The 17,004-nt window shown below is 60.3% G+C and overlaps 1 protein-coding gene across 1 annotated transcript in view; it reads right to left on the reverse strand.

The window, feature by feature from the left end:
• The window catches only part of SDK2 (sidekick cell adhesion molecule 2), a 106,183-nt gene that overhangs the window by 18,791 nt on the left and 70,388 nt on the right, over window positions 1-17,004 (reverse strand). The window contains exons 23-35 of the mRNA XM_040989410.1: window positions 16,810-16,960; window positions 14,386-14,623; window positions 13,687-13,802; window positions 11,093-11,282; window positions 9,931-10,029; window positions 9,086-9,280; window positions 8,109-8,310; window positions 7,281-7,384; window positions 6,801-6,871; window positions 4,885-5,020; window positions 2,977-3,078; window positions 2,770-2,885; window positions 791-977 (exon numbers count right to left, since the gene is read on the reverse strand). Coding sequence (XP_040845344.1) covers window positions 791-977; window positions 2,770-2,885; window positions 2,977-3,078; window positions 4,885-5,020; window positions 6,801-6,871; window positions 7,281-7,384; window positions 8,109-8,310; window positions 9,086-9,280; window positions 9,931-10,029; window positions 11,093-11,282; window positions 13,687-13,802; window positions 14,386-14,623; window positions 16,810-16,960 — 1,907 coding nt within the window. The remainder of the gene's footprint in view (window positions 1-790; window positions 978-2,769; window positions 2,886-2,976; window positions 3,079-4,884; window positions 5,021-6,800; window positions 6,872-7,280; window positions 7,385-8,108; window positions 8,311-9,085; window positions 9,281-9,930; window positions 10,030-11,092; window positions 11,283-13,686; window positions 13,803-14,385; window positions 14,624-16,809; window positions 16,961-17,004) is intronic.

The following is a 17,004-nucleotide window of genomic DNA, read 5'->3' on the forward strand; positions in this document are numbered from 1 at the left end:
TGTTGCCACAGCAACAGAAACTTTCCGACTCCCTTGGGCTCACGGCCAGGCACAGACATTGCCGGAGTGGGCTCCCGCCAGCCCCAGCAGGACCCTGGTGGATGGGTGGGTGGGTGGCCCAGGAAGCAGAACTTGCTCGGCACCCCTCCTCTGCCCTCCCCTCTCCCCTCCTGCTCTGTCTTCTGCCACCAGATCCAGCTACTGGGTCACTCACATTCCGTTTAACCCCAGGCCCTCGGTGACCCGACTCCTGTCCCCCTTGCAGGCTCCCCGCCACCCCCGGCTCCAACTGACCCCGCTAAGCTCCTCCAGCACCCAGGCCTTGGGCACCTCTTGGTCCCACTGTCCAGAACATTCCTCCACCTGCATGTCATTCTAAAACTTTCCACAGCCAGCCTCTCCTCCTCACTTAAACCTCAGCTCTGAAATCATGGTCTTGATGGGGTCTTTGTGGGTAAACCTACCCCGAGCCACCCACCACCCCTCCGCCCCACTCCCTTCCCCTTCTCCGACCGACCCCCATGCTCTCACCATCTGCCCATTCCTTACAGTGGGATGTTGCTCAGTGCTCTGTCCCCAGCGTGAAGCTGGGCGGGCTCTCAGAGGACCCTCAGTAGGGTCCTGAGTAGTCAGGGAGGAGGTGGGCTGGCGGGGGGGGCAGGGGGCTGGCGAGGCTGGCCTGCCCGGGTGCTCTCACGCGCTTGGCCGTCCTGCCAGCTGCACTGTCCCTCGCCTGGGGTCTTCAGTGTGTGGAGGTGTGGGGCAACCGGGACCCAGCACCCTACTGCACCTGCTTGCTGGGTCTGGCCCCGGGCAGGGGCGCTCAGCGGCCCGTCGCCCGCGGCGTTGAAGGCTGCCACGCTGACCATGTAGGTGGTGTAGCCGGTCAGATTCTTGAGCTTGACGCTGTTCTCGGCTAGGAAGAGCGTCTTCACCCGCTCTGTGAGGTTCCGCCGCTCAGCCTCCCAGAAGTAAATCTGTGGGGACAGAGGGCATGGGGGTGAGTGGCATGGAGACCCCCCCCTGTCCATTCCCTCTTCCCTCCTGCCTCTATGCAAGCTGGGTCTTGGAGTCATCGTTGATGCTGTGAGGTTTACAGGCCCTTCCAGAACCTTTCTTCCCCCAGCCAAGGCCATGGGGCGATGCTCGTGGGTCAGCACAGTATGGGGCGCCATCAGCCCTCACCCCGGAGCTCCTGGGGGAACCCATAGGTCCTGTCCCATAGGACAACTCAGGCTCTGAACACAAGAAACCTGTTGGTCCCAGACCCGGTAGGGGATGGGAGGTCATTTGGCGCCATCTGCTGGCCATGGAGGTTTCTGCACGTTACATGCTTTTCAGTTTCTCAGAAGATAACCAGGGTGAGAAGTAATCCACCTTGCTTTCTCTCACTAACCCTGTTAATGACAGACGGCTCCTGTGCGCAGATGAGAGCTGGGAGTAACGCACTCATTTCCTCCCTTGGCTTTGGTGCACAGGAGCAAGGTCAAGGCCAACCCAAAATCTGGATTTGAGGGCGAGTGCATTCATTGAAGTTGAGGAGAGGGTCCAGGGTGGAATCCTGGGATCTCCAGCATGAGGGGTTGGAGGGAGGATGGAGACCCACGTGTCAAACACTGCCTCAGGTCAGCGGGATGGGGCCTGGCACCTGATGGTGGGCAGGTAAAGGGCAACTGATGACCTGGGCAGAAGCGGCTTCCTGGGTTGGGTTTGAGAAGAGGATGGGAACTGGCGAGCACGGAGTCTGTTGAGGAGCCGACCGCAGACACGGGGACAGCGGGAGGATGGGTTAAGTGACAAGGCTTCTCTGCTATGCTCATGAGAGGAATCCTCCACCAGGGAGGGGTGTGGTCAGGCCCCAGGAACCAAGGCAGCAGGTACGTGAGCAAGATGCTGTTAGCAGGTGCATCCTGACTGTCCCGAGTCCAGGAGGCCTTTGTGAGATGGTCATCAGCAGTTAGGGGTTCTGTGCCAAGTGCATGGAGGGGCTGAGCCCAGACCCCAAGCTGCCAGGGCCCAGGGCCCTGCAGCATGGACACCCGCCTGGCACACTGTTGGTGCTGAAGAACTGAGTATTTGCTGGGAGAATGATGTCCTGCATAGCATTACAATCACTACGTGGCATCCACTGCTGTCCACCCGCTGCCCTTCTTCCAGGACTCCCACGTGGGTGCAGGGTCCCAAGCACTTGGGCCATCCTCCACTGCCGTCCCAGGAGCATCAGCAGGGGGCTGGATCATTAGTGGAGTGGCTAGGATTTGAACCTGTGCCCACATGGGTTGCCAGCATCGCATTTGGTGGCTTAACCTGCTACACCACAGCGCCGGCCCCTAGGAGGTTTGACTGACCGATCTTGTCCACTTAAGGAATACCCCTTGGTGTTTGACACACATGCACGGGCACCACAAAATGACAGTGTGAACAAACTTCAGCCCCCTTCAGTCAATGTCTCCCCCGGCCCCCCAGACCCCCAGGCCCTCAGCAACTACCCTTTCTGCTCTCTGCCAGTCTGACTAGTTTAGCCCTCGCATGTACATGTCATCACCCCCCAGCTGCCTCTCTGGGTCACGGATAGGGGAGCGGCTGGTGGGGGTGCGTTGCTCAGACACGGCCAGGTCTCTGTATCCAACAGCCCACCTTGGCGAGGCAGGGGTGAGGAGGGGTGGCAGTGTGGCTACAGGTGCAGTCCTTCTGTGCCTTGTGTTCCAACAGCCCAGCCCGTCACCCACGGGCTCCTGCGCTGCCCAGCACCCCTGCTGGGCCCCATACCTTATACCCCTGGATGTCTCCATTCTGGTTTTCCAGTGGCGGTGGCTCCCACGTCACATCTAGCTGTGTGGCTGTGGCACCGTGGACAGCCACGCTGCGGGGTGCTGCGGTGGGGACTGGAGGGTGGAAGGGTGACAGGTGACTGAGGGACCCAGGAGAGAGGTGTAGGGGGTGGGGTGGGACAAGGGTCTTTCCTGCAGGACTCACCGGCTTCCCCAACAAAGACCTCCTGGGGAGCACTGAGGGGTCCCTCGCCCACCGCATTGTACACACTCATCCGGATCTCATAGCGTTGGTGTTTGTTCAGGTCTGTGGGTGACAGCGGGCACACACACAGGTCACTGTCTCAGCCTGCTCAGGCGTGAGCAACAGCGGGACACACAGACCACTGTCCATGCTGGGCAGAGCCACCTGGGAGGGCAGAGGTATTTGCTACGCTTGGGCACACGTGTGAGGATGCTTGGCAAGACGTTGGAGCGGGCAGCTGCACACCCTGGAGGGGCAGGTGGCAAGGTCCCTCCCATCTCTGCTCGCCTCTCTGTGGGCCTCTTCCTGCTCCTTCCCCTGGCAGGAGGGAGTCCTAACTAGGGGGTGGGGAGTCCCACCCCAGCTTAATCAGAAGGCATGTGCAGGAGGCCAAATGAGATCCAGCCAGTACAGCTTCTACCTGCGCACAGGGCCACATCTGGGCGCCAGGAGAGCTGTGTCTCATAAGAACTGGCACCAGATCCCCTGGGACAGCCAGGCTGGCAAAAACGGGGAGCCAGAGCCAGCCTGTGGCCCGCCCACCTGTCCTGTGGCACCGCCCCTCTGCCATCATCCCCAGTGACCCCCCCAGCACAAGGCTGCACTCCCACACTCAGGACCCTGGTCACCACCTGCTTCTTCATGCCACTGGGCAAAGTCCCATGGGTTAAGGCACCGTGGGGTGAGAACAGCTGGGGCAAGAGGGGCAGGGCTTAGGCGTCCCGGTGCCCGCTCTCCAGCCACACAGCGGCGGTGGGGACCTGGGCCACCATGCAAGGAGACTTACTGTCTAGCTCGTACTGGGTGAGGCCGGGTCGGCTCAGGTTCCGTGTGGCGTACAGGGCTAAGGGGCCAGGGAGGCGGAGGGGCCGGGAGACAGCAGACAGAGGAGGTTAGTGTGACACCCTCCCCGGCCCCCCCAACAAAGACCCCCAAGTGGGGGGGAGGGGTAGGCAGAGGGAGGCCTGGGCAGGAGCGGGGGAGGGCAGGTTACGGGTGTCTGGAGGCCCTGGGGAGCCTGGCATCATTGGGGTCAGCTCTGGAGGACCACTTGTTTTGAGTGGCACTCCTGGGAAAAGCCACCATGTAACACCGGGGTTGTGAACATCCTCCAAGGAGTTAGAAACCTCAAGGAGATAGTAAAGCTGGCCGCACGACTCACAGGCGACAGCAAGCCACTAGCACGAGCAGGCATTGTAACGACGCAGCCTGTGGACCGCTCCTGGAGCTGGTCCTACGAGCCCGCTTTGCATCCCTGCTCTCGGCTGCCTGCCGGGAGACCAGGCCCAGGAGGCGGGGGTGGCCTGGGAGGAGGCGTCAGGGGTACAGGAACGACTCCCTCTCGTCCCTGGGCACCCCACCTTCCGGACCCTCCCTCCATCCTGCTTGCTACCCTCTCTCCTCCACAAACCAGCAGGACGATGCCCTCTCCTCCCATTCCCCCTCACTGCCCTGCAGCCATGCCACCTGTCACCTCTGCCCAAGTGGCCCTCCTGACACTGAGTCGCTAACTCCGCTGTGCAGCCTAACCCTGGGGCCTCCTCACCCTTCGCCTTGGGAGCACTGAGGCCAAGGCCAAGGCCACAGAGGCCTGTCCCGACCCTGGTCTGGACTGTGCTATATTTCCCTTCTCTCCCGCTGCCTAAGGCCATGGGGGTCTGTCCATGTATTTTAGGGTCCAAGAGGGCAGGCGGGGGTCCTCGGGTCCCTCAGTGACTTGGGGAACGAGGGCGGAGCTCAGGCAGCAGCACCCAAGGGAGAGGGGTACATACAGAGGTTCAGGTTAGAGAATTCCAGCAAGATCCAGAGCAGGGAGGGGAGAGTGTCTGTCCCCACCCCAAGCCCGCCTTCTCCCCCAGTGTCACTCACAGGTGAGCTCCGCCCACTTGGCTGCCGGGTTGTTGATGCCTCGAAGTGTGAAGCCCCTCAGACCCTCGTAGAGCAGCTCCCGATACCGGATCCGGAAGCCCAGGAGGATGCCGTTGATCTTGTCCTCGGCTGGCGGCTGTGGGAGAAGCAGCAGGGGATGGCGAGGGGCCCTGGCCCAGCCGCTCTCCATCCCTGCACGCCTCCCGCACGCACAGAGCTGTGTGTCATGGCCAAGGACAGGCATCACGACAGAGGAATTTGCAAAGCACGTGGAGCGAGTGTTTCATCCATTCAGTGGGTATTCAGAAGCCCCCAAGGCCATCGCCCTGTACCAGGGGCACAGAGAGGTTAAGGAGCCTGTGCAAGGTCACAGAGCCCTGTGGAGGCCTGAAGCCCCATCAGGACACACAGTGGCCCCAGGAGTTCTGTTCTCCTCACACCTGCCTCCTTGTCCGGGATCTCAGACTCCACAGACCCTGCGTCTGTTGGGGGGGGGGGGCTGCTGTTCCCAGCCCCCTCATCACTTTGCCCTTGACTTCAGCTTGCATCCCCGGCTAAGCGGGAGAGCCCACCGGCTCTTTCACAGCTCTGCAGGACCAGCGTAGCCTTTGATGAGCTCTCTGCCCGCTGCCAGCGGCACCTCCTTGCCAGTCTGGCCCTGATCTGCCCACAGCACGTCTGGGGCATTTTCTTTTTTTTTTTTCTAAATTTATTTTTATTATTTTTTTCATTGGAAAGGCGGATATACAGAGAGGAGAGACAGAGAGGAAGATCTTCCGTCCGATGATTCACTCCCCAAGTGAGCGCAACGGGCCGATACTATGCCGATCCGAAGCCAGGAGCCTCTTCCGGGTCTCCCACGCGGGTGCAGGTTCCCAAAGCTTTGGGCTGTCCTCGACTGCCTTCCCAGGCCACAGGCAGGGAGCTGGAAGGGAAGCGGGGCTGCCGGGATTAGAACCGGCGCCCATATGGGATCCCGGGCGTGCAAGGCGAGGACCTTTAACCACTTGCGCCACCGCGCCGGGCCCGTGGGGCATTTTCATAGCCTGGGGGAGGGCCAGGAAACTGCAAGTGACTAAAGGCACGCACCTGCCCCTGGTCCCCAAACATCAGATGTGGATAGGGTGGCCTGCAGAAGCCCAGGCTAGACTTTGGTGAGCACAGAAAGGTGCTGAAAGATGAGGGGCCGCCTGGCCTCTGAGGGCCCCCTGTGGTGGTCCCAGGGCCACAGCAGAACATCTGGAGGTGCCGGAGTATGGTATGGCTCCTGGTGAAGGATGCATGGACTTTATGGGGGTCCCGGAAACCCTGGAGGCCCCACACAGATCAGAAGTTAATAAGCTCGCCCTGCGGCCAGTGCTGTGGCTCAACGTTCTAATTCTCCACCCATCAGTATCAGCCTCCTGTGTGGGCGCCAGTTCACATCCTGGCTGTTCCAGCTCCCTGCTTGTGGCCCGGGAAAGCAGTCAAGGACGGCCCAAAGCATTGGGACCCTGTCTCCGCGTGGGAGACCCGAAAGAGGCTCCTGGCTCCTGGCTTTAGATCTGCTCAGCTCCGGCTTTTGTGGCTACTTGGGGAGTAAACTAGCAGATGGAAGACCTCTCTGTGTCTCCTTCTCTCTGTAAATCTGCCTTTCCAATAAAAATAAATAGGTCTTAAACAAAAAGTAAACTAGACCGTGGCGCTCACGAGCTGCATGGCCACTCTTCCTGGGGCTTGGGTCATCTCTGCAGGAAGTGGTCCCTGGTCAGTGGGATGAGGGATGAGCATGTGTGTGCCTGGAATGTTCTGTGACAAGCACATGTCTAGAGCCCCTGATCTGTCCCAGGTGCTTCCGGGGTCAGAGGCAGACCTGGGGGAGGCAGGCGGCCTTGCCCCCAGAGCGAAGCTTACTGGGGGACCTGTGGGGGTCCTACCTGCCAGCGGATTAGCACAGAGGTGGTGGTGTGTGGCATCACCGAAAGGATGGTGGGGGCTTCGTCAGGAGCTGTGGAGAGAGGCAGGCGGGTGGGCTCCGGGATCCCGGGGAGCTCACGGGGACGGAGCCTGCAGACGCTGGAAGGCAGGGCAGGTGCTGCCTCAGCCCCCCTCCACGCTCACTGCCTTGCTTCTGCAGGCCCCAGGGCTCCGACCTGACCCAGTCCAAACCCAAGAACTAGAGTCCCCTCTGCTGTCCCCAGAGCCGCAGGCCTGCTGAACTGCTGTGACCCTGCCCCGTCACAGCCCCGTTCACCTCTGTGGTCTCAGCCTGGAGGGGACTCTGCTGCCTGGGCCCAGCCTCCCCTCCCTACCCCCAGGATGCTGCCTGGGGAGCCAGAGGTGCCTGCAGGCCTGGCGCTCCCTCTGAAGAGAACACCCAGGGGCCCAGGAGTGAGCTCCCAGGGAGAAGGACTGACCGGCCTGCAGGGTGGTCAGCGACTCCGACTCCTCGCTGAACTCGCTGTCCCCAATGTCGTTGGTGGCCTTCACTCGGAACTTGTAGGAAGTGAAGGGCTTGAGCCTGGGTGGGGAGAGGACGGCAGTGGGGATGAGGGTTAAGAACCGAGTGTTCCCCGAGGACCTCTCCCCGTGCCTCCTCCACAGGGCCTCACGGTCCAGGTCCATCCTTGTGTCGGAAGAGACAAGGTGCCAACCCAACACACACACAGGAACATGGAGGCTCAGACAGGAACTCTGCAATGAAGGGGCCGTCTGGGACCAGGCCTCCCCGACTCGATCCCCGTGAGGTCCATGTCAGAGGGCCAAGAAGCATCCAAGGCTCCAGCCTGCCCCTTTCCCAGCACGCTGCCCGCCCACCCCTAGCTGCTGACCCTTGTCCTCCCTGCCTCCTCTTTTTTGATTTGCTGGAGGCAGGGGAGGGGAATGGAGAGCCAAGTCACAATCACAATGGACAGGGAGGGCCACAGGATTCTTCTCCAGCCCCGCTGTCCTGTTCAAGACGAGGAGGACCCTCGAGGGACAACAGACTGCACGCTGCTCAGGGGGGTGAGTGGGGGGCTTCTGGGCCCCAGAAATAGGTGAACAGAGGCAGCCCTGCCAGAGTTCCAGAGGGAGAGAAGGTAGGAGCGACAGAGCTGGAAGGGACCAGTGGACAGGAATCTCCTGTGCAGCACCAGCTCTGGAAGACAGCTCTGGGGTGTTCTGTCCCCGTCCCCCGGCACCCCACCTGGGACCCCTCGACGGAGCTGCCCCAGCTGCGAGGGGCCAGTGCAGACCTGCCTCACCTGTCCACGATGAAGGTGGAGGCATTGTGGCTCACGGAGGCCGAGTGCAGCGCCCAGGGGCCGCTGGGCAGCTCCCGCGTCTGGACGGTGTAGTAGCGTACAGGGGACAGCCCGTCGCTGCCCGGCTCCCATGACAGCAGCACGCTGCGTGCCCGGACGTTCTCCTGCTGCACCACGGGCTTGCTAGGAGGTTGTGGCCGGTCTAGAGGGGTGGTGGCAGGAGAAGGGGAGTCAGGACCCTCTCTTCCAGGGTGAGGAAGGGTTTGCGGAGTGGTGCTGGGGGGCAGGGGATGGGCTGGGTGCTGCACTTTCTCAAGAAGCGAGATGCTCCGGGCCTAGGCCTGGTGCCTTCTGTCTGCCCTGATCCCATACTGCTTAGAGGCTCAACCTGGCACTGCACCAAGGGGCACAGACACCAGGGCGCCAGTGCTCCTGCACAAGTGTGGCCCAGCCTTGATGGAGTGGGTGGCACCCCTGCTTTCCTCTGTGGGCAGGTCTCTACTTCACCCAACTCCACGCCCGGGTTTTCTCATCTCTCAGCCTCACTTTCCATCTGCTCTCCTGCAGGTTTCCAATCCCAGCCACACCTCTCTGTTGGGGGGAGGTCCCCGTTACGGCCTTGACCTCTGGTATCAGCGGCACCACCCCCTCTCCCTGCTGGCTGCTGTGCTGGGTGCAGGTTCTCAACAATCACTTTCACACCTGTCTGTTGGATGGAGTCAGACAGCGGGTTGCTCTGGGGCAAGAGGATTGGACAAGGTCAAGGGCTGGTGGGGTTGGGGAAACCAGAGTGGATCAGGGTCCTTAGGAGGGTCAGCTCGGCTCTGCCAGTCCACTCGACCCCTTGCTGCTGTGACTTCAACAGTGGATGCCGCCCAGGCAGTGTGCCTTGTGGCTACTGTTCCCCTGTACCCGTCATGCCTGGTTGCCTTGGGGGGCCCCTGCCCTGCCCCTCGTCCCCTCTGGCAGGCAGTCACCTCTCTTTTCCGTGGTCACCACCAGGGCCTCGGCGGCTTCCCCCCAGCCCTTGCGGGTCTGGGCCGTGATACGGAACAGGTAGACAGACTCGGGCTTGAGGCCGGTGGCCGTGTACTGGCGGGCGCTGGGGGCCAGCACCTCCACCGTGGCGGTGTTGGCCGTGGTGGTGTTGAGCCGGTGTGTGATTTGGTAAGCTGTGGGGAGGGGAAGCAGGTGGGAGTGCTGGAGGGCCGGGCAGGCTGCCCTCAGCATTCCGAGAAGGGGTTGCCCATTCCTCGGCCCACATGGTACCTGGGCCATCTTGGCTGCCCCAACCCCCTTGGTCACTCCCCAGACCTCAGCTGCCATCCGGCACTGAGGCCCAAGGGATCCCAGCACTAGCCCCATGTGAGGAAACAGGCAGGGAGAGGCCCAGGTTTGCCTGGTCCTAAGGTCTTGTCCTTCCCAGCTTTGCTGTGTCTTGGGATGCATGGTTGTTTGGGGTAGGTGGTGGATGGGGGCACATGGGTGGCCTGAAACTGGAACTGTCCAAGTCCCCATTTTCAAAGTCGGGGGGCTGAGGCCAAGTTCATGCAGCTGCTGTGAAGCCTGGATGTGAAAGGCAGCTTCCTGTTCCGATGTCCAGCAGCGAGCACAGCTGTGCTGAGCCGGCTCACGCGCCCTCACTTGGCCACACTATGAACAGCAGCTGAGGTCTACTAAGCAGCTCTTTGCAAGTACAAAGCCAATCAGGGGTCCTTGGGGGACCTAACCCTCCCTGGGCCTACTGTGCCTCTTGCTGACACTGCATTTGTCTCGTTCACAACCTCCTGCAGCCAGGCCTCGGGAGCAGGTGCAGGCTTACCAAGGATGATGCCGTTGGGCGCTGCCGGGGGCTGCCAGATCAGCCTCACCGATGTGGTCCTCACTTCCGGGAACAGGATGCCCATGGGGGGTCCTGGGACTGGAGGGGGACAGAAGAGAAGGAGACAGTGGTAAGGGAGCCACGTGGCCGTGAGCCAGGGCAGCCCGGTGGGTGAGGAGGACGACGGGGCCAGGCAGCTCAGGGAGTGAGCGTGCAGGACCTAGCACCCGGTTGGGTACCAGGGATAAGAAAATGTGATCCATGAGGTTCCTATTTGCAAACTGTGTCCTCTGGCAGGAGTTGTCTACCTCAAAGCAAGTGTCAGTAGCACAGCTCTCCTTGGTGCGGTGTCTGTGGGCTCTGGGCCTTTTCTGGGGAAGCTCCCGGCTTCCTCTGCCTAGGGGACAAGGAGCTTCCAGGCAACAGAAAGGATACCCAGAGGTGTTCCCCTGGCATCCTGGAGAATCCTGTCTGGAGTCACCTTTCCAAGGACAGACTGTATCCCTGGGCCCTCAGATGGCCAAGGGATAGCTGTTGTGCAGCTATGGGGCAGAGGATGGGATGGGGTGGACGTGTGTGTGTGTGTGTGTGTGTGGTGCAAATGCTGGGACCGAATGTTGAGAAACCTAGAGATTTCTGAACTTGAATTCGGTCTTACAGGCCATGGTGGGGGCTACTTGTCCAAGCAGGAGGATGGAATGTATTTAACTCCATTAGCTCAATTTCTAACTGGAGGAGGTACAGAACATGGTATGTGGTGGGCAGAGGATGGACTGGGTAGCTCTGGGTGGGGTAGCAGGGGTGGGGGCTGGGCCCGGATGGTGTCGCTGGCGCCTGCAGTTAGGGCCAGGAGGCTCTGGGGAACAGCAAGACCTCTTTCTAGAAGTTTGCTCAGAACACCCTAGGGCAAATGGGAACCAGAGTCCTATTCATTCGGATTAAGAGCAGGATAACAGATTGGACATCCTGTGGCCCTCAAGTGTCACTTCTCCCTCAGGGACACCCCGGACGTGACTAGCATCCTGGGCAAAGAGGGGTCTAGAGTGCCTCCCGACCCCAGGCCAGCTGAGGCCATGGCTGGCCTTGCAGCAGAGGGAGACCCCGGGGAGAGTGAGGCTGGGTGGGTGGGAGACAGGGAGCACCCCCGGAGGTACGGACTCACCGTCATCCAGTGTACGCTCCAGGATGGGAGGGTGGCTGGGGCTGCCGTCGCCGATGCGCGTGAAGGCCAGCACCTGCACCTGGTACAGCACGTACTTGCCCAGGCCTGTGAGCTGCGCGCTGCGCGACGAGTTGCCTTCCACCAGCCAGAACCGGGGCTGTGAGTCCGAGTCCTTCTCCTTATACATCACCTGCCGGCACAGGTGAGGGCTGTGGGCAGGACTGGGCCTCTGGGGCCAGCACAGGTGAGGGCTGTGGGCAGGATTGGGCCTCTGGGGGCCGGCACAGGTGAGGGCTGTGGGCAGGACTGGGCCTCTGGGGGTCAACGCAGGTGAGGGCTGTGGGCAGGACTGGGCCTCTGGGGTCAGCACAGGTGAGGGCTGTGGCCCTGGGCCTCTGGGGGCCGGCACAGGTGAGGGCTGTGGCCCTGGGCCTCTGGGGGCCGGCACAGGTGAGGGCTGTGGCCCTGGGCCTCTGGGGGCCAGCACAGGTGAGGGCTGTGGGCAGGATTGGGCCTCTGGGGGCCAGCACAGGTGAGGGCTGTGGCCCTGGGCTTCTTCGTCCCCAGGGGCAGGCAGGCAGGAATGGGATGGGTGGGCCTGGGATCCTGGGAGTGGCTTGACCCCTAAGGGGACACAGGGCAATGAACACAGCTCATGTTCCCCAGGGCTGGGCACCCCAAATATGGACTTGATCTCAGAACAGGGAGGGTCCTTCGAGAGGACAGGCCAAGTGAGGGACTGTGGCTTGCTCTGGGCCACACAGCTAGGAACGACAGAGACTAACCTAATTCCTGACAGTGAGGCAATGCCTAAAAGAAAAAGTCTTTGGGCCAGCACATTGGCTCAACTGGCTAATCCTCCACCTCCGAGCATCAGTATCCCATCCAGCTCCCTGCCTGTGGCCTGGGAAAGCAGTCGAGGACGGCCCAAGGCCTTGGGACCCTGCCCCCGCGTGGGAGACCTGGGGAAACGCTTGACTCCTGGCTTTTGATTGATTCACCTCCGGCCGTTGTGGCCATTTGGGGAGTGAACCAGCAGATGGAAGATCTTTTTCTCTATCTCCTCTCTGTAAATCTGCCTTTCCAATAAAAATAAAGTATATATTTAAAATAAAGAAAGAAAAAAGAGAGGGCCCGGTGTAGTAGCCTAGCAGCTAAAGTCTTCGCCTTGCAAGCACTGGGATCCCATGTGGATGCCGGTTCTAATTTCAGCACCCCTGTTTCCCATCCAGTGTGGGAAGCGGGGGTGCCGAAGCCACTCCCAGGAATAGGAAAGGCTATCACAGAATGGTGGCTGGCCCAGGGCCAGGAGGCGGGGTTGGTCTCGCCAGCAGGTAAACAGGAAGTCACAGGGATAGGCTGAAGGCTCGCTGATGCGATTATGTCATTGCTACTGGCCTATCAGGTAGCGCCAAGTGGACCCACGGGGAGAAGTGATTGGTGGAGAACAGTATAAAAGCAGCCGCTAAAAGCTAAGGCGGGGGCCAACAAGGAGAAAGATGGAGAGAGAGTGACGGGAAGAATGGGCAGCAGAGAGGGGCTACAGGGGCTAAGATCTTCGGGTGGGAAAACTAAGGCGCATGGGGAGGAAAAGCGGCAGAGAGGGGCACAAAAGTGGTACGGAAGCAGTAAGACCTATGTGCGGGGACAAGAATGGGGAAAAGCGGCAGAGAGGGGTACAAAAGCAGTACGGAAGCAATGTAGACCTACGACAGGAACGGGCAGAAGGGCGACGGAGAGAGGGCTGGAAAAGCGGGAAGGAAAGCTAAGACCAATGCGGAGAGGGGCAGCGGAGAGAAGGGTGTAAACGCAGCCGCTTTTGGCAGTGGGGGTCCGGCTGCGGCTTCGGCTTTTCCCAGACCCTCGTAGGTAGTGTCACTGCTGGGCGGCGACAAGTAAGACCTACAGGGACAAGAACAGGGAAAAGCAGCAGAGAGGGGTACAAAAGCAATAAGGTCTACGGGGAGAAGAATGGGAAGAGTAGTGGAGAGAGGGCTAGAGAAGCAGGGAGAAAAGCTATAGACCAACAGGGAAAAAGGCAGCCGCTTTTGGCAATAAGGGGTCCGGTTGCGGTTCCAGCTTTTCCAGACCCTCTAGAGTGTGCCACATGGGTAGTGTTGCTGTGGGTTGGTGACAATCCAGCTCCCTGCCTGTGGCCTGGGAAAGCAGTCGAGGATGGCCCAAAGCCTTAGGACCCTGCACCTGTGTGGGAGACCTGGAAGACGCTCCGGGCTCCTGGCTTTGGATTGGCGCAGCTCCGGCTGTTGCGGCCACTTGGGGTGTGAAACATCAAAGGAAAGATCTTCCTTTCTGTCTCTCCTCCTCTCTGTATATCTGACTTTCCAATAAAAGTAAGTCTTTAAAAGGGGGAGGGAAAGAGAAAGTCCAGGAGCTAATGGAAACCCAAACTGCAAGTTTGGCTGGGGTCACCTAGGTGGTCTCCTGGGAGAGGACCCTGGGACTGCCGGACACCCTTCCACTGGAGGAAGAGCAGGACTCCCTGGTTGCCAAGGTGACTGTGATAGGAAGTGAGGGAGACACCGAGGGGGTGACAGGAACAGGGTGCCTGGGGTGGACAAGGCAGTAGGTCTTACCTTGTAGCCCAGCACCAGCCCATTGCGGTCAGCCTCTGGGACTTGGCTCCAGCGCACCAGCATGCTGCTGGATGTGGTGGCCAGCGCAGACACATTGGTGGGGCCAGATGATGGGACTGGGGTGGGGGGAGGGGAGAGAAGGCACTCAGGACCTGATGTGAACCCCGCAGGGAAAACATACGGCAGGTTGTCCTGCATGGTACCCCTGATTTTGGAAGTTGGCACCTATGCTGTTTCTGGTGTCAGGTCTGTTGACATGGCAAAGGGGGTGAGATGAGAAGGGGGCCCCAGGGAGGTCCCAGAAGGCTGTCTGTCCTTTAAGAGCCAGCGGGTAGCGGATCATGTGTGAATAAGGGTTTCCTGCCAGCCAGGGTTCCTGTTCTGTGTACATCCCTCTTTGTCTAGCCCTGGGAAGCTTGTTGACTGTTTTTAGAATGTTCCTAAAGCTAACTCCTTCCCTGAGCCCCCACTGCAGGCTCTCTTGGGGTTCCAGCATCAAAGCTGAGGGCAGGGGCCTGGCCATTTTGGACAGCTGAGGCTGCTTAGCCCTCCCACCGTGGCGGGACTCCAGGGTCACCCTCTGCCCCAGTCACAGGGCAGGGCAGGTGCTAGGAGAGGGACGAGGCAATGTGGCAGGTGCACCGTGATGAGGCTGAGCACAGACAGGATGGCGGCCCCAGCCTGCTGCGGGCAGGGTACCTGACTCCCGGGTCCGGCCCAGCACCGGCTGGCTCCAAGGCCCGCTCCCGATGGCGTTGAAGGCCTGCACCTGGACGCGGTACTCGGTCCACTCCTCAAGGCCCTCGATGGTGTATTCCCGCTCCACACGGTCCTGCACCACGTGGCTCAGTGTCTTGCCGTGGCCATCCGACCTGCTGTACTTGATCTTGTATCCCACGGAATCGGCGTTCCCGTTGTATTCCATCTCTGGGAGGGGCTGTGGCAAAGCAGGGGCAGGCCAGGTGTGAGGCAGAACTGCATCCTCTTCCAGAGAGCCCACCAACCAAGCTCTGGGTGCCCACCCCTGGTGGTGGCCTTGCCTGTCTGTACATCTGAGGGTCCCCATGCCCCCGTGTATTCACTCCCAGATCTCAGCCCAGGAGGAGGAGGAGCAGTGGCCATTCTTGATGGCGTACCTGCTCTGCTGGGAACCCGCCAAGACTATACCGCCGATCTGCCCACGCACGTGCCATCTCTGGCTCTGATTATATGCCTTGCTCAGTGACATCCCACGCTCCATTTAACTGCCTGCCACTCCTGGTCTTGGCTCATGCCTGCCCTTGGGGAAGCGAGCAGGGGGATGGATGGGGCTGCGTCTCCTGTCTGCAAGCCCCTCTGTCTCCAGCTGCAGTCCCCACACTTCCTCTTCCTCTCTGGTCTTCACTGAAAAGACAGATTTCTTTCCTGAGCCTTAGGGCTCTAGGCTGGGGGCTGTGTGTGCTGGTTCAAGGTGGTTTGGATGAACTTAGGCAACAAGACGTACGCATGGCAAGGCAAGTGAGGGCAGCTGGTGTTGGAAGCAGGCGTGAACAGAGCCCTTTGATTCCTTTCATGAGGGGGCTGGAGCAGCTATGGCCCCCACCTCCCTGAGTTTGCCTCCCATGAGGGGCGGCCCACAGTCCACAGCTGACCACAAGTAATCCACTGCAGCTGGCTCGCTCTCCTTGAGCTCAGTGCATGCTATAATGGGATCTGACGCAGGTGTCTCGCCTGCTAAGCAAGCTAGCCAGCTACATACCATTAAGCAGGCCAGAGAGAGGAGGCGTTGGGGCCCTACCTGGCCTGGTCACAGCCTTCCCATTTCCTTCTGCAGTCCCACTGGACACTGCGTGTAGCCCTACCTGGCCTAACCACTGCCTTCCCCTTCCCTCTGTAGTCCCCCGGACACTGTGTCCTTTGACCTTTCTGGTTTGGAACCTTAAGATGTGATGTGCAAGGGGGGGGTGGCAACACAGGGACTGAAAGTTACTGGCCATGGGCCCTGGGCTGGAGAAGGCAGCAGGGAAGACAGCTCCGTGTTGGCGCCAGCCTCTGGGAGGAGAGTCCTAAGTAGCCACCAAAGTACACAGGGCTGACAGTGTCACCTGCTTTAAGGCAGCAAGGGACTTGCTGTGTGGGCGACACTTCGCAAGGTGCATTTGGCGCTAAGTTTTCTCCCAGGCAAAGGAAGGAGGAGTAAGGGTGGGTGGGCCTAGGGAAGTGTTGGAGCTGGTGTTTTCTGCCACGAGATGTGCAGGGCTGTTTCCCAGCAGGCACTTGGGTAAGAATTCAAGCTTACTCTATGCCTTCCTGAGTTTGCTGCCTGTGGCATCTGCACTGGGAAGCAGCACCCCGGAGGAGTGGGCTTGTCGACTCCCCAGAGGAGGAGGGGCTGGTGTGCTCAGCGGTTAGGGTGGATTTGAGGGAAGGTGAGAGCAGAAGATCCGAGGAGTCCTGGCACACTGAGCACTCTGCACCCTCTCATTGGGCAAACAGGGAGCAGGGGGGCTCCAGACCAGGGCTTTGAGAACATGCAGGTCTGACGCCTGCAGAAAAGCCTCAGACGAGAGCCTGGAGGCTGGAAAGATTTTGGTGGGAAAAATTGTGTGTGTGCGCTAAGCAGGGCTGGGCTTCTTACAGGTCACTATTCATCGAGCACTACAATTTCGCAGCTGTGTACACAGCACTTTGATGGATTAGGGTTTGTAAGGCACCTGTATCCGGGAGAGCGTACAGATATTATATGCAATACCATGGTGTCTTATAAAAGGGACGGGAGCATCGGGGGATTTGGGTTTCAGCAGGGAGGGGTGGGATGTCTGGAGGGAGGATGGCTTACAACCCCGACCTGTGGGGCAGGACCTGGAGGCCAACCGACCCCTCCCTTGCCCCCTAGCTGGTCCCTGAATCCTGCCAGTGAGCCACAGGACCAGGGGCAAGATCCTAAACTGGGGCCTCAGTTTTCTCAGCTGTAAATTGGGATGAAGATGAGTCCTGTGAGGTTACCCAGAGGATGAAACGGGATATGAATGCCAAATGCCTGCTGCTGCCTCCTCCCTGGCTGCTCCCCAGCCCCCTCAGTACAGAGCAGGACTTCAGGAGGGATGTGCTGTCGGTACTGAGACGAGCCCTGGGGAGGCTTACCATCCAACGGAGCCACAGGCTGGTCTCACTGGCTGTGCGCAGTGTCACGTTGGCCGGGGCCATGTCAGGAGGCGCCTGCAGAGTCTGGATCTTCCTAGAAGGCTGGCTGGGCGGGCTGGTGCCAACAATGTTGACCTGGCGCATGCGGAAGCTGGGGGTGGGGAAGAGCATGAGTGAGACCGTGAGGGGCTGTGC

This window comes from Ochotona curzoniae, unplaced genomic scaffold, assembly GCF_017591425.1.
Source record: "Ochotona curzoniae isolate NIBS_2020 unplaced genomic scaffold, NIBS_Ocur_1.0 contig_523, whole genome shotgun sequence".
Classification (NCBI taxonomy): domain Eukaryota; kingdom Metazoa; phylum Chordata; class Mammalia; order Lagomorpha; family Ochotonidae; genus Ochotona; species Ochotona curzoniae.